Source organism: Nicotiana tabacum, chromosome 18 (assembly GCF_000715075.1).
Source record: "Nicotiana tabacum cultivar K326 chromosome 18, ASM71507v2, whole genome shotgun sequence".
In the NCBI taxonomy this organism is placed as follows: domain Eukaryota; kingdom Viridiplantae; phylum Streptophyta; class Magnoliopsida; order Solanales; family Solanaceae; genus Nicotiana; species Nicotiana tabacum.
Genome location: NC_134097.1, coordinates 139,163,153 through 139,184,626, shown reverse-complemented (window position 1 = coordinate 139,184,626; position 21,474 = coordinate 139,163,153). Strand labels below are relative to the sequence as shown.

Below are 21,474 nucleotides of genomic sequence, written 5' to 3'. Positions count from 1 at the left end.
AAATATATTAACAGAAAATCAAGTTGCTTAGCCCCAAACTCCGTCGTTTTTGTTCAAGAACAAATCTTAATTTCCGACAAATCCGCCGTTGAGCAACGGTTGCAGAATAAGGAGCTGTTAATCACCATTAACGAACAGATGATTAACAACTTTTGAAGCAGCAACAACATAATCTTCATATAAATCAAACCGGATGAGGATGTGCCTTCTCGCTAGCCACTCAATCAAGCTACGACCTTGAGTTCCAAGCAGTTTTGGCAAGAACTTTCGAAGTCCATTCATATCCAATCTCTCAAACGAAAATTTTAATACTAGAACTTGTTGTAGGCCTTCTTCAACGGTGAACTTTCCAAGTTCCTCCATAGTAAACACAACAGTAGGTTCTCCATGAACTATTTCAATAGGTTTAAGAATTGTTTTTGATGGATTTTGAGCAGGTTTGTTTGTGAGCACTCTCGTAGCGTATGTAGTGGCTGGGTTAGGGTTTAAATTCGTCTCTCCCACAGCGGCATGTATCAAAGTAGAGAGAGAAAGAAAATAGTGTAACTGATAGCGTATTTAGTGGCTTAGGGGTAGGAGGTAACCAAAATTAGATATTTTGCTATAAACATTAAAAAGTATCTATAGAATATAATTTTTTAAATGGTATTTATTTAAAATAAATAAGGTGTTAACCTTTGCTATAGGAGGTAAAAATTCCTTAGCAAAATTGGCAAACCGAGGTCCGAACCGATAACCCAATAATAAAAAAATTCTAAACCATTACCGAACCGTTAACCCAATAACCCGATACCGATAACCCAATAAAAAATTAACGGTTCGAGTTATCCGTTTTACCCGATATATGCCCAGTCCTACCTTTGAATGTATATTATGTTGGACTCACTTTCATTTAATTTGTTTTATGAAAATCCAAATAAATTTTGAAGTATTTATCTTATTTGAATAGGTAGCAGCTTAAAGATCAATGAGATTTGATTTTTCATAAGCAAAAAAGTTCAAAATTATAGATAGATAAAGTGTGTATCCACTCCAATATCCTATTTCCAACACATATTTCAAAGTAAGGTCAAGACATCTGAAGTCATCTAATCCTAATGAAATGAATCATAATGGTTAACGAAGAATGGAAAACTAGAATAGTTTATTCATCAGTGGACAAGGGCGGAGCTAGAACACATATTACGGGTTCGATCGAATCTAGTAACTTTGTTTCAAACCCTATATTTGTCTTAAGAAATCTGTTAAATATGTACAAATTATAAATTTAGAACTCAATAACTCAAATGGACTAGAATTTCAAATCTATAAATTTCAAATTCTTGCTCCGTCTTTGTCGGTGGATGGAGAATCACAATGTTGAAAAGTGATCAAAAGGCTCACAAAATACACAACAAGCAGCAAGAAAGAGCTTCTAATAGCATACTAGTATCAGTACCCGCGCGATGCGCGGATACAAATCATGTCAAATTATGATGTAGATTGTTTGAATCATGTGCAAATAACCTTAAAGTGTAAACCTCTCGGATAAAAATTATATAACATTAGATATTAATTATGAAGCAGGATATGAAATTATTGTTCAAATCTCGTAGTGGACAACCTATTTTTTTCATATATGCAGCAACCTAGCCCATTGATTTAGTACTTGCATTTCGTTTCACTGTTAATATTAAAGAATATTAAACATGTGATGTTGTGATCTGTCTTGTTTGAGCATATTAGATCATAACAAAATTCTTAGTATCACTTTGTTTTTATTAGAAAGTCAAAAATATCTTATTCATCATATCATTTTACGCAAATTCTTTTTTCTTTTTGTTCATTATAGTTATTGAATTATTTATTATTTAATATTATTATACTATCATATAATTGTTTATTAGCTTAATAATTAAATTAATGTCTTGCTTATTATCCTTTTAATAGTATTTAATAAATATAAATGTGTGACGACCCAAAATCCACTAAGGGTCGTGATGGCGCCGGACACCGCTGTCAGGCAAGCCAACCAAAATACTTAATTAAATTCTCGTTTTAATAATTTTAAAAACTATGATTTTTCTTCAATTTGGTTAGTAAAAGATAATCTTTACAAAATAAATAAAAGAATGTATAGAAGTTAATATAGAATACCCCATAATCATCCTAGAACCCGGTGTCACAAGTGCATGAGCATTTACTAGGGAATGGCGTAAAATATAGTAACTGTCCGAAATACAAGTGGACAGAAATGAAAATACAGTACAATACTCTGAAGGAGACTCTACTGGTTGCGGGTCGTCTAGATAATTGCAGCTCACCCAAGTCTCCATATCAATCATGCCGCTATGCCACTAAGCCACTAGCCACATATGAACCTGTGCAACAAAAATGCGCAACAAGTGTAGCATGAGTACGAAAACAACGTGTACCCAATGAGTATCCCGTCTAATCTCGAAGAAGTAGAGACGAGAGGTCGACTTCGACACTTGCTAGTAGTCCAATAGTAATATTATTAATGCGATGAATCACGGATTTATTAAGAACAACAGTAAATTCAAATAAGACATGAAACAGGTAAGAGTTCCTTTTTATTAAAAGTCTCCGGATTCATAATCCATTAATTAACAATTAGCTCAAGTCGGGGAAAGCAAATATCAATATCAATAACTCTCAAGGAAAGCAATACAAACATGCGCAAATCATGTTGAGGTCGTACGGCCCGATCCAACATAAATGTAAAATGTGCACTGCCGAGGGTCGAACAGCGCGAACCATAGATGCATCTATTACCCCGCTCGCGAATCATACATGCGACGCGGTCAAATTTAAATAAGCAATCACCCTGCTCGCGAATCATACATGCGACGCAAGTACACATAGAAATACATGCTCAAACAGCCAATTAAGAATTTATCGGGGAACATTTATCCAAATAAAAGCCAATTCTTTTTTAACGATTTAAGAAAATGAAGTTTAATTCTTTTAGAAATTCATTTACCAATTCCATAGGATTTAAGCAATTCAACTGCCAACAAGATTTCAGATATTCTAAGTGTAGAATGCTTTTGGGTCCTAGACTATCCGGACTTACACATATTAGTAGCTACGCACGGACTCTCATCACCTCGTGCGTACGTAGCCCCCACAAATAGGAGCACATAACCAATTATTTCACCTATGGGGACAATTCCCTCTTACAAGGTTAGATAGGAGACTCACCTCACTCCGAAGTCCAATAACCGGCTTCCAACCCCTTCCGACAACTCAAACTGATGCCCCAATGCTCCAAAACTAGCCAAATAACGGAGGCAAACCAATGAAAATATACCCCAATACTTATAACAATTCAATTTATATAAAATTCCAACTCCGCTCGAAAAGTTGACAAAATGGCCCTCGGGCCCACATGCCCGGATTCCGAAATTTTTTGAAGATAAAGTTTACCCACAACCTTACGAACTCAAATATATAAATGGCTCTCAATTTCATGTCCAAAATCGTGGTCAAAATTCAAGAATACAAATTTCCTAAGTTTTCTTCAAAATCCCAAAATTTCTACTAATTTACATGATTTTCCATGTTAAGATCTAGAGATGATCCATGTAATTAACTTGCAATAGGTGGGAATCGCTTATCTTGACATGGATGATGAAAATGGAGCTTCAAAATCGCTCCTAGGTCGGCTCACATGGAGGAAGTGCGATGAAATGAGCCAAACCCATTTCTTTACACTTATACACTGCCTAGACGACTTTTCTTCGCGTTCGCGAGACCCCATCCCGTTCGCGAAGAAGAAAATTCCCAAAAACCATTTTCCAAACTCTTCTCAGACAACCTCTAGTATAATGGCCATAACATTTTATACAAAACTCCAAATGATAAATGGTTTAATATTTTGAAAACTAGACACCAAAATTTGCAACGTTTATGTTTTGGTAATCTCTCAATTCCTTATAGATTTTGTGATATAAGCTGCCAAAATCAGCCTTGTGCAACACAAATTTCTTCTTCATCTTACCGAATAGCCTGTAGTGTACTAGACATAACTTTTGGTACACAAATTCAAATGCTAAATGGTTTATTTTTCTAAAAACTAGACATAAAGAGCTACAACTTTTATTTTTGGATCATCTCCAAATTCCTTATAAATTGCGAGATATGAGTCTCCAAATTCAGACATGTGCAACAGAGATTTCCTTCTTCGCGAACGCGAGGATATCTTCGCGAACGCGAAGAACAGAGTCCCTGAAGCCAAATCCTTCTTCGCGAACGTGAAGAACAACACCAGACACCAGGAACAGCTATTGCAAAACAACCCGAAATGATCCGAAACCACCCCGAAACACACCCGAGGCCCCCGGGCCCCTGTCCAATCACACAAACCAGTCCCATAACATAACATGGAGCTGCTCAAGGCCTCAAATCACATCAAACAACATCTAAATCATGAATCGCACCCCAATTCAAGTTTAATGAACTTTAGAACTTCAAACTTCTACATTCGGTGTCGAAACCTATCAAATCACATCTGATTGATCTCAAATTTTGCACGCAAGTCACATTCAACATTACGGACCTACTCCAACTTCCGGAATTGGATTCCGACCCCGATATCAAAAAGTCCACTTCCCGTCAAACTCCTCAAAAACTTTCAAATTTCTATCTTTAGCCAAATGACTCCAAAATGACCCACGGACCTCCAAATTCACTTCCGATCGCGCTCCCAACACCAGAATCACCATACAGAGTTATTCCCAGACTCGGAACAGACATTGATAACACTGAAATGTACTTCAACCCAAACTTATGAAATTCTTCCAAAAATGCTAACTTCCACAATAGGTGCCGAAACATTCCCGGATCTTCCAAAATCCGATCCGAACATACGCTCAAGTCCGAAATCATCATACGAACCTGCTGGAACCTTCTAATCCCGATTCCAAGGTCGTTTACTCAAAAATCCAATCTTAGTCAATTCTTTCAACTTAAAGCTTTCGAAATGAGAATTCTTTTTCTAGATCATCTCCGAACTTCCCGAAATTCAATTCTGACCATGCATACAAGTCGTAATACCTGAAGTGAAGCTACTCATGGCCTAAAACCACTGAACGATGTGCTAGAGCTCAAAACGACTGGTCAGGTCGTTACATTCTCTCCCACTTAAACATATGTTCGTCCTCGAATGTGCTAAGAACTGCATTGGAGTTGTCCGAAATCACTGTTTAACACCTCGAGCACCTACCTGTGCTACCACAACTCGGTTGGGCACCTTAGCTTGATCAATATGAAGATATCTTTTTTCACTTAAGCAAATAAGCCTTAGAGCCCAATTCCAACATCCGAAATTCTCTGCCAGGCTTGTTTCCAACATACGCTCACCGTATCAATCACCACACGATGTACCAGAATATGACTGCATACCTTTACTGGATTCACACCTTGCACCGCTTTACTCACAGGATCGCAACACATTCTCTGATCATATTAGTTGAAATTCCACGAATCTGATGCTCCCATTGCACCTCATGACATACATAGTCTTGCTCTAACTCTTACAATACCACTATGACAGAAGAGATATGTAGAAATTCATAACCAACTGCCGAATCAACAAATCATTAGATCTATACTCCTGACATGAACCATCACCTCATTCTGAACCAAATAATGGACTTAGCTCCTTAATATACTTCATATAATCAGATTGCACTGATCCTAAATCTAATGATCTCGTCTCACCCAGTACAAACTGATCAGGCAATAAGCCACCCAGACATGACCAAAAGTCTTGTATGATGTCACAATGTGCCAATAGGCTACCCAACTCGAACGGGATACAAAAGGAAAACAAACCCTGGAAGGAGCTACTCAACTCACGCGCTATTATGAACTTTCCTCAAAAATGAAAAACAAGACACACAAAATAGAATATAGAAAGTTGTATTCAACATCACACTGTTGCGGCGCACAACCCGATCTAAACAACATACCCATGGTTGTGTGCCACCCAACATATAAAATTCACATAAGGAGATACACACCGAGCTAGATTGCTCATTATAACAAAATACCAAATGTCGGTCACACGCACGCTAGGTGCATAATACCATCCCTGGGGAGACATATATCGCTATAAGCTACAACTCAAGCACAACTGAAGTGTGATATACGATCTGAATCTCAAGAGCCATTCTGCTCATATAACATCATCCCTACGCAGAATCTCAACACATAAGAAATTAACTAAGCCGTCTCACATCTCACACGGTGCAATGTATCATTACATGAAATAGCTGATGACGAAATAACACCCCGACTACTCTTCCATAAGGAGCGCATTGCTGAAATGAACGCATCTGGCCTGATATAGAACCCATATTCACATTTAAATCCATCCACAGACCTCAAGCTGATTCTGATCACACTGAACTAGGCTAATAATCTTTCATGGCTCCATAATAACCCCCTTTTTCCCTTAACACACAAGAACAACCATCATAACCGAAGTAATCCTCCATAGTCCATAACCCAATAAATCGAGTGCCCTCCAGGCATCGATTCTCAATTTAACGACATCACAACAATCTTCATACTTGGTTTAACTCTTCAATCGATCAAGTGGCTACATGCTACACTTATACAACCTTCCCGTGGGGCACGCTCCCACAACCTTCCGTAACAGATAACAAGTTTGTACATCCAAACCACCGGCTGCACTAACACTGAAAAGCGATCAAGAATCCTTAACCAGGATGCAAAGCCTTTTTCACAAAACACCGATCTCAGGTGATGCTGAAGACAATACCAACTTACTTTAAACATCGATACTCCATTTCTGCTCATCCGAGCTCATGACATCCTTGTCAACATTGAACTGCAACCTTGATCATCACTTCAAATTCCATACCACTCCTTGCACCCAACATGCCAATATACGATAGAACACGATGTAGATGTGTGATTTTTGACTCTCCCCAAGATTTTTCATATTTTAGAACGTAAATATTTAATTTAGGCCTAATATAGCTATTTCAACTCATTTTTACTCTTATACTTTATTTTATTACAAGAAAATAAAAATTATAAAATAGGTTCATTAATGTTTTGTTAGTCATTTTTAACCTTGAAAAATACAAAAAAATAGTTCGTTTTAATGGTCAGTCTTATTTTAATAGTTATTTTATTTTAAGTAGGACTAATTAATAAATAAGGTCGTATTTTAGTCCCGTTCGCGGAGAAAAAATAAAATTTGGGCTCGAGCAACCCATTTTTAGACCTAATTTTGGACCTAACCCATAATTTTCAAGCCCATACCCCTAACCTAAAAAAAACCCTATAAAATAATTAGACTCTAAGACCTAAAGGGGGACGCCTAAAAAAACCTATACAAAACTTGGATCTGCCGTTTTCTAGACACACAGCAATCAGCGTTTCCATGGAGGGGACAAAACAAAAATCCCAAAAAATCAGCTAGGACCTAAAAGCTGGAGACAGCAGCCTTTCATCTTCATCCTTGAGCTTCAGCAGAAACAGCCATATTCTGAAAAATCTAAGACCCCTATCGACCTTCTTCTTCAGCAAAACGAAGCAGCCTTCGATGGCTTCTTTCTGAACAAACACCAACACCCTTGAGCTTCTTCTTCCTCTTTCTTCATAAAATCAGTCCTGGTTCTGTCCATTTTCGAGTTCGTCGCCGATCGAGATTGTTCGACGTCGATTCCGATTCGAACCCTGTCGCTGCTCGAGGTTGATTCTGTTTTGAGTTCAAGGTTGTCTGTCGAGGTCTTCGTACGTGGTCTGTGATATCCAAGCGACTTGTTGCTACACATTTGAGGCTCATTTGTCAATATATTGGAAAGCTTATTCAAAAGTTCATCATTAATCCTCTTGTCTAATCTTATTTGAATATAGCTATCCCTTTTGTGTTTGAATGATGTTATATGGTTATGACTGCCATAGGATTGTTTGGTTGTTTGTGTGTTCTGGAGCTTGATAATAAGAATTTTGCTCTCATTAGATGCTCTGCTTCGGCGTTTTAGTTTAGGGGTTGTGATTTTCGTTTTGTTTAAACCTATTATGGATGAAGCTAATTACTTTGCTAATTTTTTTTTAAGTACTTTTTGTGTCAAACAGTTGTGCCTCTGTGAATTTTGTGTCAAACAGTTGTTATGGTCTTTCATATAGGTTCTTTGCTTTAGTATGAAGCGGAATTTTACTAATAATTGTGTGCCTGTACAAGCTTACTTTCTGCGGAATTTCCCTATGTTTCAACAAAAATAGGGAAATAAACGAGAGAGGAAAGAGGGGTTAAAAGATCGTTGAGGAAATAAAATCATATATGCAGTTTTTCGGTTCACCCTATTTTCTAAATCTTGTAGTTCTAAGGAATATCTTTGGTGCTTCTGTGTGTGCCGCAAGTGAAGCTGCAAATAACCGACAAGTGAGGCAATGCAAAAAAGAATCATTTTTTTTCATAAGAGAGCCAAAACTTGGAATTTTGCATGAAAATGATAATAGTAGTAACGTATAAGATTAGTTGAATTCTGGCATGTTAAGTGTTAGGGAAATGACCAATCTTAACCCAACATCTAACAATCTCAGCTAACACCAATACTCAATCATAAGTAATATCTACGAAAATAATCTTAATCCTTGCTCAATACCGAGACTCATCAATTAAAGCATCCATAGTATCATTTAAGAACACAATAAATTGCAATTTAAGACTCACGATCATGCAAATTGAGGTGATTCTAAAAGAGGTTTTAAAGCCTCAGAACGCAGAATTTTATTTTAAAACAAGTGATGACCTCTTGGGTCATCACAGACATCCCTATCGATCTCCCCATCTCCCTGGATAATAGACCCTAGGTGTTGGCCCAAGTGAATGTTAGTTTTGAAGATTGACAAAGGAAGCTCAGGCATAAACCAGGTCCATCCCTCAGGTGCATAGAAACGGGCAGATTTGAGCATGTGGGATGCACGTGAAGGAGATAAGCTTAATTGGGTATATTTGATATCTCCTGATCGAAAAGGTTGCATAATTAATAAGGAGAAAGACTCCTTACTCAAAGAGAATACTGTCCAAGATAGGGAAGGAGTTAGAAGTTGAGATCAACTAGAACTCTTCCACCAAGGAAGAGTAGCATTAGAACTCTAGTTATTCTCTTCATATACTAACTCTATAAATTGCAGGATATTCTCACTTTATAGGCATGCACAAAACGAAGAAGTTAAACGTGAATTGAGAGCAAAATAGTAAGGCTTTTTGCAAGCAGTTCGTGTGTGATTCAAGTGTGAAAACCTGAAGCTACGTGAACTAGATAGAAGAACCAGTTCCAAGTGTTTGTCTTTTATTCTAGTTCAATTGTAGTAGGTGTTTTCATATTGTACCTTTCAGCTTTATCTAGAGGCAATTATATTAGGTACTCAGAGTATTCAAGTTAGAGTTAACTTGAAGTTGTCGCAACAGTCAGAGGCTGTTTGCTACAACGGGATTAGAGTTAGTCCTAAGTTTACAAAAGTATTTTTGTAAATGTAGTTTTTGGCTCAGTGATTTAGTGGAGAGTTTGGAAAAATCCTACTGGGAAGTAGGTCGTGGGTTTTTCACCTTTTGAGCCAGGTGTTTTTCATGTAAAATACTTGTGTTCTTTAATTTTCGCATTTACTATTTCTGCAATAGTAGGTTAAGGAACACTTAGAAGAACCAGGTCCTTCTGTAATCAGTTTAAGCGAAAAATTGGACACCACACAAATTATCCCCCCTTGTGTGGTATTGAAGTATAAAACATCACTAGGTACTTGAAACTCTCTCTCTTAGGAATGACTTGTGAGTTAAGCCTCACTTCCACATCCGCTTCTCCCGAAACGTCGCTAAACTTACACTCCAAATATTCCGTTTTGGTCCTACTCAACTTGAAATCTTTAGACTCCAGGGTCTGCCTCCATTCCTCCAGTCTCTCGTTAACGCCGCCTCGCATCTCATCAATTAGAACTATGTCATCAGCAAACAACATACACCAAGGCACCTCCCCTTGAATATGGTGTGTCAGTGCGTCCATCGCCAGGGAAAATACGAACGGGCTGAGCGCAGATCCTTGGTATAACCCCATAACCACCAGAAAAGGCTCTGAGTCACCTTCCACTGTCCTAACCCGAGTCTTAGCTCCATTATACACATCTTTTATCGCCTAATATAAGCTACTGGTACATCTATCACCTCCAAACATCTCCAAAGAACGTCCCTAGGGACCTTGTCATACGCCTTCTCTAGGTCAATAACACCATGTGCAAATTCCTCTTCCTATCTCTGTACTGTTCCACCAACCTCTTAATAAGATGGATAGCTTCCGTAGTAGAACGACCCAGCATGACCCCGAACTGGTTCTCTGATATAAACACCGTCCTCCTTACCCTCCCTTCCACCATCCTCTCCCAAACTTTCATGATATGACTCAGTAACTTGATATCCCTATAGTTGTTACAATTCTGGATATCACCTTTGTTCTTATACAACAAAATCATCGTACTCCACCTCCACTCATCTGACATCCTCTTCGTCAGCCACTCCAAGCCTGCTCTACCCACATACCTCCAAAATTCTACTGGGATCTCGTCTGGTCCGATCACTTTGCCCCGACTCATCTTACGCATCGCTCCACTACCTCCTCACCCCTAATACGCCTACAGTACCTCCTCAACTTTAATTATTTAGATAATTACGTAAATATCTAAAAATAATACATGAGGATGTTTTTTGAATTCAAATCATAAATGGAAATGGAAATGGAAATAATTTCCTCTTAATTGATTGTGAATTCTTTATATGAGTTATTATGTTTAAAGTAATTAAATACATATATATAATCTAAACAAGATTGTTATAAATAACAAATACAAACTTGATCGGCGGTCGGTCCAACTTTGGACCGGAAGATATATCGGTTCACTACCTGCTGCTCTTTCCCCTGGAATAGGATCTGATTTCCTGCAACATCTCCTCCTCCATCTCGCCCTCTCCCTACAAACAACATATCATTCCTCTTGAAACAACACGGATTATTTGATTTTAGCTAGTAAGAAGCCATTTGTGCTAAGTTTTCTTCATTTTGAGCTTTCAAATTCGTTGTTTTTTTTTTAAAAAAAAATTTAACTCTTTGTTAGTCTCATTTATTTCTAATATTGCCTCGTTTAAACTTGATCGATTAAGCTTCTGTTTAACTTTAGGTGTTTAAGTGTAATGATAACGCTAAGGCACTATATCCGCTAACAATTGAATCTTTTCTTATTGCAATGCTACTTTTTTTTTTTTAGGCAAGTGTGGTCGACCAAGGATAAAATTGTCTTTATACTCTCCATCTAGAATTGCCTTTTCGATTTTCTCATCTTTTCAATCTGTCATAGTCCTTTTAGCTTCATCTGCCATAAAACACGTACTTGTACTCGCCGGCGACAGCAACCAAGCCCAAAAGTAAATATGATTGAGATTTTCGTGTATGTTTCTCTTAGCTCTTTCCTTCTATTTTTCGATCTCTTCTTTCCTAAGTTTCAAGACCATACTGATGGAATTTGGGTCTACTTCTGAATTTGGTCCTAATTAATTAGTTGCCTTTCGAATATATGTGCATTCCACTTTCTCATCCCAGATTTGCATTCCGTATACTCTGTTTCTTTTGTTACACTTTCTAGCCTTATTTGTTGAGTTTCCTTTCAAATTTCTCTAATTTCCTTCAGTGTGTGCTATATTTCGTTCGGAGTTTTGCAGAATTTTTCTTCAGTCTTTCTTTGTTTATTGCAACCATGTATTGGTAATGGGTATTTGGTGGGTATCTCTTATCCACTACTCTCTGCGATAATTTCTTCCATTTTGTACGTTTGAATTGCACATCTTTGTTGGAAAATTTTCTGCATAGGTTTAAACACGATTTGGCATAATTAATTTCCATCTAGGACAAAAATGTTGAAGAAACAAACAAGATCTCTCCTGCAACCAAGATGTTTGATAATATGTCTTAAATACAAGAACTGTGATGTTTACTTAAGAGCTGAATTTGGCATTTTAGGTATGTATTTGTACTGGGTGCTCCTTTTTTAGGTTTCGTTTAAAAGACTATATTTGACTTTTGTATAGGTTATGGGTATTTGTTCCCTTTAATCACATATTAACAAGATTGTCTACTCTTTCTTGACATACAATGATTTACGTATATTATTAACTTGAGAAACTGCACTTGAAAAATCAACAAGAAAAAATCTCAGTAAGGAACTTTACCATAAGGTGTTAAATTTGAAATTTTCATATGCAACATGGCATTAAAGGCTAAAAGTTTGAAATGGAGGTTTCAATAATTGTGCTGGAGATTTTGTTAATTAATGGTTCTAATGCTAATTGGCGCTTTTCTTATGTTTATACGGCCAATTAGTATCCCTCAAATTATGATTTGTTTTCTTTAGACTATGTAGCTTTCGATGCATGACCCCGAACTAATAACTGCATCAGTACATAGCAAGAAAAGGGAGGCCCTCATGGAGCTTTCCTTCTGGAAGATGAACAAGGCTGATACAAATAGATAGCTTTTTATGTATGACTAACCTGGATGAAAATAATTTTTATCCTGACATTAGTTATCGGGCCTTGGCTTCTTTTTAAGGAAATGTTAATGAGGCTTCAGCAATGAAGTATCTTTTGAAAGTTGTCCTTAATATGAGTTGGAACTGGTACTTGGCAGGCATTGCCTGATTATCTGTTATAAATTCTTTCTTATTTTTGCAATACTTTAATTCTATTTGTTGTTATTTAGTGCAAGATAAGCAACTTACCCACAAAAAAATATAGAAATTAAAAAAAATAAAGTCTCTAGATCAAGCATTTGACTTACCAGAGATGCCAGATTGATGTTGCAATTATTTTGTTTCTTTTCTTGAAAGCTTGTAAAGTTAAGTGCCAGAAAAATGAATCTTTGAATTTGTGTATTTATACATAATGAAAAACTTTGGTTCTAATACTAAAGCATGTCATTTATAAATCTTAATATGTTTTCTTTATGCTTGTGTCCATGGATAAATATTTTCTCTATATATAGTTAGTCACATTGGAGGATCTAGAATTACAGAACAGACTTTGGTTAGCTTTTCAATAGTGCAGACTATTTTATTCTGCTATTATTATTCATATGTATTGTATTGTGTTAAATGATATATATTGCTAGCATATTGCAGTTAAAAGGAAAACTAAAATATTGGGATTCTGCTTGGTCGAATGAAGGAAAAAGCTGTTATTGCCAAGGTAATGTACTTTTCAAGGATGTTCTGCCTTAGACAAGGCTTTTCTGTCTTATAGACCTGCTTATAGTGATGGAAGAGTTTAACATCCAATACTGTATGCCTTTTGGGCTAAAGTCATATATGATAACACTAACATATATTGAGATTCAAACTCCTCTACTTATATAACATAGAATCAATAAGTTCCTCTATTAGTTGTTTCGTGTATTAGCACTACTTTTTTGTGTCTTCTTTGGCTGAATTTGTAGTTTGATGCATTTCAACCTAAAAGCCTTCTATATTTGTCTCTCATTCACTAACAAATACCTTTCCATTTTTAACAAGATACTGAAAACAACCTATTTCCATTTTTATATAGCATCAATAACAAATGTTAGCAGATACTGATGAATTATGGGTTTAGTTATGCATGCCACATCATTAGTTTGTCAAGACTTCATTAATGACAACGCTGCCGCATACAATACCTTTTTTTTTTTTCCTCTTTTTCTAATTCTAGACCCATTACATTGGTCGATATTCTCTGTTGATTATAAGATAAATTATTTGTAATACAAAGATTTTGTGTCTTGATTCAATTGTACTTTTTCAGCAATTATAATACCGTCAAACTTTTATCATATACAAAACACCAAAAAGCTAATTGCTTAAAAATGGGGGCATTTGCATCTATACCCGCTTTTTGGGTCACGTTTTAACTTGTGCCCGCTTTGCAAAAGAAATTGCAAGCTAATTTACGCGAAAAAGTGGGTACGCTTGCAATTTTTTTGGCAAAGTGGGCACAAGTTAAAACGTGACCAAAAAAACGGGTATAGATGCAAATGCCCCAATGTGAATGTTGGGCCCGTGCATGCACGGGCTATATACATCTAGTACATATATATAATCTAAACAAGATTGTTATAAATAACAAATACAAACTTGATCGGCGGTCAGTCCAACTTTGGACCGGAAGATATATCGGTTCACTACCTGCTGCTCTTTCCCCTCGAATAGGATCTGATTTCCTGCAACATCTCCTCCTCCACCTCGCCCTCTCCCTACAAACAACAGATCATTCCTCTTGAAACAACACGGATTATTTGATTTTAGCTAGTAAGAAGCCATTTGTGCTAAGTTTTCTTCATTTTGAGCTTTCAAATTCGTTGTTTTTTTTTTTAATTTTTTTTTTAACTCTTTGTTAGTCTCATTTATTTCTAATATTGCCTCGTTTAAACTTGATCGATTAAGCTTCTGTTTAACTTTGGGTGTTTAAGTGTAATGATGGGTTTAACGCTAAGGCACTATATCCGCTAACAATTGAATCTTTTCTTATTGCAATGCTACTTTTTTTTTTTGAAGAAATAAATTTCGTGTTGAGCATGTTGATGTTGCCTTTATTTTCTGTATCCATTAAATTTATCAGGCTGTATATTATTGTGGTTAATTTGTTGATGTTATTTAGAATATAAAAAATTGGTTGATGTTCCCTTGAATTTTGGAATTTTCACTTGAAATCATGGTAAAACTTTTCTAATAATGGAGGCAAGATTGAACCAAGAGTTGGGCTTAATGTCAGGATAGAGCTTGAATTCAACTCCTGGGAAAATAAACTCAATATGGAGGAGAAATGAATTTTGCTGTTACTCTAATTGAATAAAATGTAAGGCATTCTCAAGAAGAAGAAGAGTATGTAGATTAGAAGTTCCTTAGATTTCCATGGCCACCTTCTTCCGCTACTTCTTTATTTATTTGCGGACTAGTTTATTTGCTGATCATGTGCACCCACTTCTTCACTAAATTCACTAATCATCTTGATTATGTAACTAACTTGCATTATCTAACTAATCTCCACTCACAGCATGAAAGATCTTCTTAGCATACTTTCAGCAATACTCATGAGAGGGACAAATCATATATATATACATGCCTTTATCCTGCTACAATGGATTTTTTTGAGTTGCATCTCATACCTCAATCTATGTTAGTAACAGGGAAGTTATGTACAAATGTCATGTGAAGGAGGCCATCTAACTTTCTGATTAGTTATGCAAGAATGTAGGATAATAATTTGGTTTAACATTCCACTACCTATATATGTTTGTCAGAAGTGTAAATGCATTACACATATTATGTGTCTACGCGTCTAATGAGTCAATGCCTAATTGCCACTCAACCTGTTCAGATCTGCGATGGAACTTCATGATCTTCTGGCACGATGTTTGGTGATGATCATTGCAGTGGTACAAATTGCTAGGATCAGCTCATGTCTCGGTACTGAAGTATTAAATGAAGTAAGTGACCTAGCTGCCGAACAAGCTCAAGATGTGCAGTTATTTCTCAATGCATGTATTTTGGGTGATAGTAATATACTAATTTACAGAAAACTGTAAATGGTGTTGCCAACAAAACTTTTAGACTCAATTGAATCTTGCAACCATTAATTCTTAGAAGTTCTTAGTAACTTTTCCCCGATCTTCTTCAGGTCCATGCACCTTATCTTGATAAATATGTTGCAAAATCCTACTTTAGCAAACATGACAATTTGGTTGACTCAAAGTTTGAAGATTTCATTGCACATGACATTCTGTCCAGCACCTGTGTATCGCTGCAAGACAATGTCAAATTTGCACCAAAGCTGTCTGCTTTACATCGAAAGCTGATTGGTGAAGGCTCCCACCGGTGTCTGTCATCATCTCTCAGATTGAAGATGCCATCGGAGTCCATTTCCAGGCCTCCAAAATCTTGTGAGGTGATAATTGTTGAAAGACTGCCTTCTGGAGTCTTTGCAGATCCTTTTGAGCTACAACACCTTGTGCAGCGTGGTGGTAAATTACTATCAGATTATGTAGGTTTCTACCACTGCAACTCTTGATTTTGAGGCTTGTCCGTGTCCATATTTTGTTGCAGTTCTTAGGGAAGCTGCTGTATTTGGAGATACAAATTTAGAGTTACCCTCATTTCGGTCAAACAGGTCACTTGTTGAGGTTCATCTGAAAATGGGTTCCAATTTGATATCAGAACAAAAGGATGAACAGGAAATACACATGGAACTCCCTCTACATGCACGTTATCAGGTACATCACATAAAAAATTCTCAAAATTATGTAGGAATCTCTAAAGTACGTCTCAGGCATCAAAGGTAGTCATTTTACTCCCCTGAAGTTATTTGATACTTTTACCATAATTTTGGCCACTTTTTGTTTTGGGAGGTACATGTACTTTTGTTTAGAACCTTCTCAACTATTGACTGTAACATCCCAGCTTTTTCTTGGCAGCCACTAGGACATGGATTCTCAAGAGTCGAATTTGCTTCACCTGACTTGTTTCTGCGCTGCAGCGGTAAAGGAAATCAACATGCCACGAGCTGTTTGTTTTCACTAGACAAACAGAGTGCTGAATCAAATAATAGTCATCCTGTGTGGGAAGTACCATGTGGAAGTAGAGAACACATGGAAGTTGTATCTGCTTTTACTTTCATCTCAGCTGTTGTGTCAGCTCTTCTCATCATTGTTGCCTCAATTAGGTACTCTCACGACAAAGCGTGTAATGCCTTGAAACAGCCGTGAATAATTAATGACTTTAGCAAGCTATTCTTTCCCCTTTCTGGACTAACCATCGGCAAGAGAAACTCACTTGATGTTAGGTAAACTGATAACCTCCATCAGTTATAGCTGCTGCTTATCTATGTTTTAAACTTTTGTCATTACTAATTTCTTAGATCAACTACATTTGTGTTAACTTTTATAGTTACAAGTTACAACATAGAACATTGGCAGACGGAGGAGAAGGTGCAGGGCTTTGGATGTTAGTCCACTAACACTTATGCGTTTAGAGAAAGAAATAGGAGAGCTTTTGAAGGGGTAGAGCGAATCTCATACAGTTGAAGAGTAGCCTCTTATTCCTTATTTTCTTCCGGTGCACCCATGATATCCCTGTAGCATATATAGGTATGGAAGATCGGGTGCTGTTTGTCGAAAACCATATCTTTGTGTAGATTTTCTCTCTTTTAAGTATACTTCTTGTATACGTGCGATCATTTTGCCCAAATGTTAATAAAATCGTAATTACTTTATCAAAAAGAAGTTACAACATTGAAAATGTAATCAAATAATGCATGCTGATGGTACAAGCAAATTCAGTTTTTCCTCTACTACAGTAACGAAGACTTCAGCTAGACAAGTGATTTGTTCGCGTTAGATGCTCGGTCTCTGTGTATTTTGTATATCATTCCTGGCCACCTCAAATACTTGTGTACAATGATTCATCGACTTTTCCCTACTCAACCGTAGCTCCACCTCAAAGTTTTTTCTACCTAAGTTGTGCTTTTTCATATCCACGGATAAACCAACATTTCTGTGATCGCAAAACTATATTCTCAAAATTCAGGAAGGAATTAAGTGAAAAAAATTAGAAGTTGTACTCTGAGGGGAAAGAAAATAAACAGCAGCAGAAATAGATGATGTCATTCCTGGCAAAAGCTGTTAACAGCCCGGGATTCTTGGCCCTTTTTTGCAGCAGCAAAATGATAACAATAGGCGCGCAATAGAAGGTAACATGAAACACAGGATTAAACAATATTTTCCTTCAGATGATCTTTCTGTTAGCCCTGCTGATTGACATATTGTGAAGTACCAGCCTGTAATGAATGAGGCGGCAAAAGCCAGGTTAGAGAACTTCAGCAACAGTACTCCTGGAAGTGTACTCCTTTGCAAGTGCGACATCAGCTGTTGGAGCTCAAGACTTTCCTCCTGTTTCACAATATGACTATAAATACTTGCAACTTCAGCTGTTGGAGCTCAACATTTGCAAGTGTAAGTGCAACTTCTATTAATCTAATCTCTTAGGAGTCGTTTGGTTGGAATACGATTTGTACCGGTATAAGTTATATTGGGATAAGTTATGTTGAGATTGTTGTTTATTCATTGTTTGGTATGTTGTATTAAGAATGACAATTGCATAATTTCTAAGGAGAAGGTATAAGTTATATCCGTGCTAATTACCCTACCTTCTATAAGGTATAAGTTATCCCAGTGTTAAAATTAACACTGGGATAACTTATACCTGGTTTGCTAACCAAACAGGGTATTAAGGTGGTATTAAATTTTTATACCACCCTTATACCTTCTTATACCTCATACCAAACGACCCCTTAGTGTTTTGGGTCATGGGCAAATAAGATATTATCTCTAATACCTGCTTTCACCTTTGTCCTGGATTTCTTCGCATATATGGTAACTCCTTAGCTTCGTGATTCATCTGGATTAGTTCATCTCAATTTTTTTTGTTTCTTCCTTGCATAAAGCTGAATGGAGCTACCATACTAAAATTTTTATGGTGGTTTCCTTTTTCCCTCTTTAATTTCTCACAGTATAAGCTAGATCTGGTCATATAAGTTTGTAACTTACCGGCCTTTTAACCCTTGTATATACTAGTCTGTTAGTAATATCCCTGCAAGGAGTTGACATAAAAGGAATATTTTAACGTTTATTTGTCTTTATGTGATTATGTTTCATTCATCTTTCTTTGCAGGATTATTGGCTTTGAAGAGAACTTAATTTATTGGTTGTGACTTGGTGGCAAATTATGTGTTTTCAAGTAGTAATTTGCCTTGTGCCTCTATGTTTTCAACTAGTAATTTGCCTTCGCGAGTTGATTACATGAGAAATCAGATTCTCAGTCTTTGTGTAGTAATTATTTGGGCTGGTGCCATCAGCCAAGTGTCATGGTTCTAGTGGTTATATGAAATGCATATCTTTATTTCTCAGAATATTGGGTCTTCATTGAAATATTAAAGTACCGCCCCCGAAGAAATCTCGAATATTGAGTCACTAATTGCTACAATAACGTTACAGTTTCGTTTCTCAAAATCAAAAAAAAAAAAAAAAAAAAAAAGATAAAAAAGCATAATATGAAGCATATAAATATGTAATATAAAACCGCAGTTTGGAAACTCCAAAGAATAGAAAATACGTACAATGTATATTATGAAGCTGAATATGTATTGATAATCTATTTACTCATTTTTCTAAGAACATCTCTTTAAATACACTCTTCTACCCAGCATAACTAAATCTAGCTATTCGAAATAAAGAAAATAATTGAATCTAGTAAACGTTCAAAAGGAACTATTACACCGTGTTATACTTGAACATAACTGCTGATTTCCATATTAATAGAAACAAATACAACATATCCCAGGAGTATCTGGCTATCTCCTAATGTACGTAATGGAGATTACTCATTTTGGCAAGTAATACACCCCCAGAAAAAAAATGGTTTCTGCAAATAATACTCCATAATACACACTATTGTCAGCCATCTAAGTGATTTTGCAGTCTTATTTGCTTCATTGTATCCTTAAATTACTTTCAAAGAGCAAATTGATGAAGTCCTTCTCATGTACTGCATTTGGAATTTTGCAACAAAAAGGATTAACCCTTGCTATCATCCCTTGAGTTTTAGGCATCAAATTAGAAATACACATAGCTTGCTGAATAAAAGGATGCTGAAGTAGCTGTTCACTTGTCCATCTTCTTAGAGGGTCATTTATAAAACACTTGTACAAAAAATCTCTTGCAATCACAGAAACATTACTCGGAATCACAGGATCTTCATTCATAATCTGCCATTGCAAATCTTTAGTATCGCGACAAATCCAAACGCGATTCCCTGTCATCATCTCTGCCACAGTACACCCTAGTGACCATATATCATAAGCTTTTGCATGAAAACCGTGCGTCAAAGATTCTGGTGGTGCATAAAGTAGAGTCCCCCGATTGGTCAACGGAGTTCCAGTCATATATGCCATTCCTTCACCAATTCTCAACGATAATCCAAAGTCAGCCAACTTCAACTTGTACATGCCACGTTCATTAGCATCGAAAACCAGAACGTTAGCAGGTTTAATATCACAATGAACCCACCCTCTTTTATGAACATCTTGAATACCTTTTAAGAGTTGATATGCATAGAAACCTATTTCCACTTCTGACATCTTTCCTCTCTTCGAATTGATCAAATCGTGTAGTGATCCACCACATGCATATTCAAGAAACAGATTATAAGTTGGAATATTGTTCTCGATACTCACGTCTGCTCCAAAGAATTGAACCACGTTAGGACTACCTCTTAGAGTTTCCAAGATATGTGCTTCTCTCTGGAGTGAAATTGAACGCCAAAGATCTGCACATTTTACAGCAGCAACTGAAGCACGTAACAAAAACGAATCAATTTTCACTGCATAATACACTTTTCCGTAAGAGCCCGCACCAAGAACGGAAATCTTTTTCCACTCCATAATTCCTCTTCTCACTTTCTTCTTTCTCTGTTAAGCTAAATGAATTATTGTGAAAAAAAACGAATGGTAGCTAATTTATAGAAAACCCTTAATCCTTATTTCATGTGGAAAGGGTTTCCAGTAAGTAGACGTTAAGGTGTTATTAGTGTAATGGTTTTGGTAACTCTGTATTTCCAAATTTTAAAATCCTACTTTGATGAGGAGATGGTAATTCCTCCGTTAGCGTAGTGCTGTATTCCTCTCTGCATGGATTTCCTAAACGCACCAATGTGATTTCTTGTGCATTACTCAACCTTTTCCTAGTTAAATCTTGATAAAACTTTTATTTAGGGTTAATTTAACAACGGCAACTACAAGTAAATAATGTATAATTGAAAAGGATTAATTAATTAAGGGTATTATTACGTTCATTATTATTATTTTATTAAATATAGTATACAATATTTTAGTTTCTTCAGCTACTTATTCTACTCCCAAAAGAGAAAGAAACATTTGTCGTGAACTAAGATATTCTACTTAATTAAACCGAACTGGTAAGATATTGATTATCGGTTATCAGTTAATCAGTTATCGGTCATTATCGGTTCGGTTATCGGTTTACCGATAAGATAACTCAATCTAGAGTTAAGCAAAAAAAAAAAAAAGAAAATTCACTGGAGTTAAACAAAAAAGAGAAGAATTCACATATAATATACTGGCCATTTTTGCGTTCTGTCCCGTGGCTACAACTGGAATAATATTAATTCTTCAACAACAGTTGTCCAAATACATTAATAATAATACAAAGTAGTAGCAATTTCACCTTAAAATTAACAAGTCCAAACATATAGTACTAATAGTCCAAGATAAACTCGATGTTGTTTGTCAAATGCCTAACCTGAAAAAAGAAACCATAGAGCAAAACCTTGATCTGTGCATGGCAATAC

The 21,474-nt window shown here is 36.4% G+C and overlaps 2 protein-coding genes across 13 annotated transcripts; one reads left to right on the top strand and one right to left on the bottom strand.

Annotated features, from left to right (window-relative positions):
* The first annotated feature begins 11,327 nt into the window (after positions 1-11,327).
* On the top strand, positions 11,328-19,015 carry LOC107814814 (uncharacterized). 12 transcript variants are annotated; one of them, XM_075237345.1, is made up of 9 exons: positions 11,328-11,478; positions 13,204-13,270; positions 15,434-15,542; positions 15,734-16,076; positions 16,159-16,325; positions 16,527-16,894; positions 17,767-17,800; positions 17,887-18,062; positions 18,781-19,015. In XM_075237345.1, exons 3-6 carry the CDS (start codon positions 15,441-15,443, stop codon positions 16,815-16,817), a joined length of 903 nt encoding a protein of 300 aa, XP_075093446.1. In that variant the 5' UTR covers positions 11,328-11,478; positions 13,204-13,270; positions 15,434-15,440; the 3' UTR covers positions 16,818-16,894; positions 17,767-17,800; positions 17,887-18,062; positions 18,781-19,015. The 12 variants fall into 12 exon arrangements, with proteins under 12 accessions (XP_075093446.1, XP_075093444.1, XP_075093447.1 ...); XM_075237343.1 differs by having other exon boundaries at positions 17,638-17,800; XM_075237346.1 differs by lacking the exon at positions 17,767-17,800.
* A 582-nt stretch (positions 19,016-19,597) lies between these two features.
* LOC142172727 (mitogen-activated protein kinase kinase kinase 20-like) lies at positions 19,598-20,548 on the bottom strand. The gene has a single exon (XM_075236399.1). It carries the CDS (start codon positions 20,546-20,548, stop codon positions 19,598-19,600), a length of 951 nt encoding a protein of 316 aa, XP_075092500.1.
* Positions 20,549-21,474: the final 926 nt, after the last annotated feature.

What these genes read in the sequence shown, in the direction of transcription:
- LOC142172727 (XM_075236399.1), bottom strand. Translation starts at nt 20,548, where the DNA reads ATGGAGTGGAAAAAGATTTCCGTTCTTGGTGCGGGCTCTTACGGAAAA.
- LOC107814814 (XM_075237346.1), top strand. Translation starts at nt 15,441, where the DNA reads ATGGAACTTCATGATCTTCTGGCACGATGTTTGGTGATGATCATTGCA. An exon ending in GTACTGAAGTATTAAATGAA is followed by an intron (nt 15,543 to 15,733) that starts GTAAGTGACCTA and finishes GATCTTCTTCAG; the next exon opens with GTCCATGCACCTTATCTTGA. An exon ending in CTCTACATGCACGTTATCAG is followed by an intron (nt 16,326 to 16,526) that starts GTACATCACATA and finishes TTTTCTTGGCAG; the next exon opens with CCACTAGGACATGGATTCTC.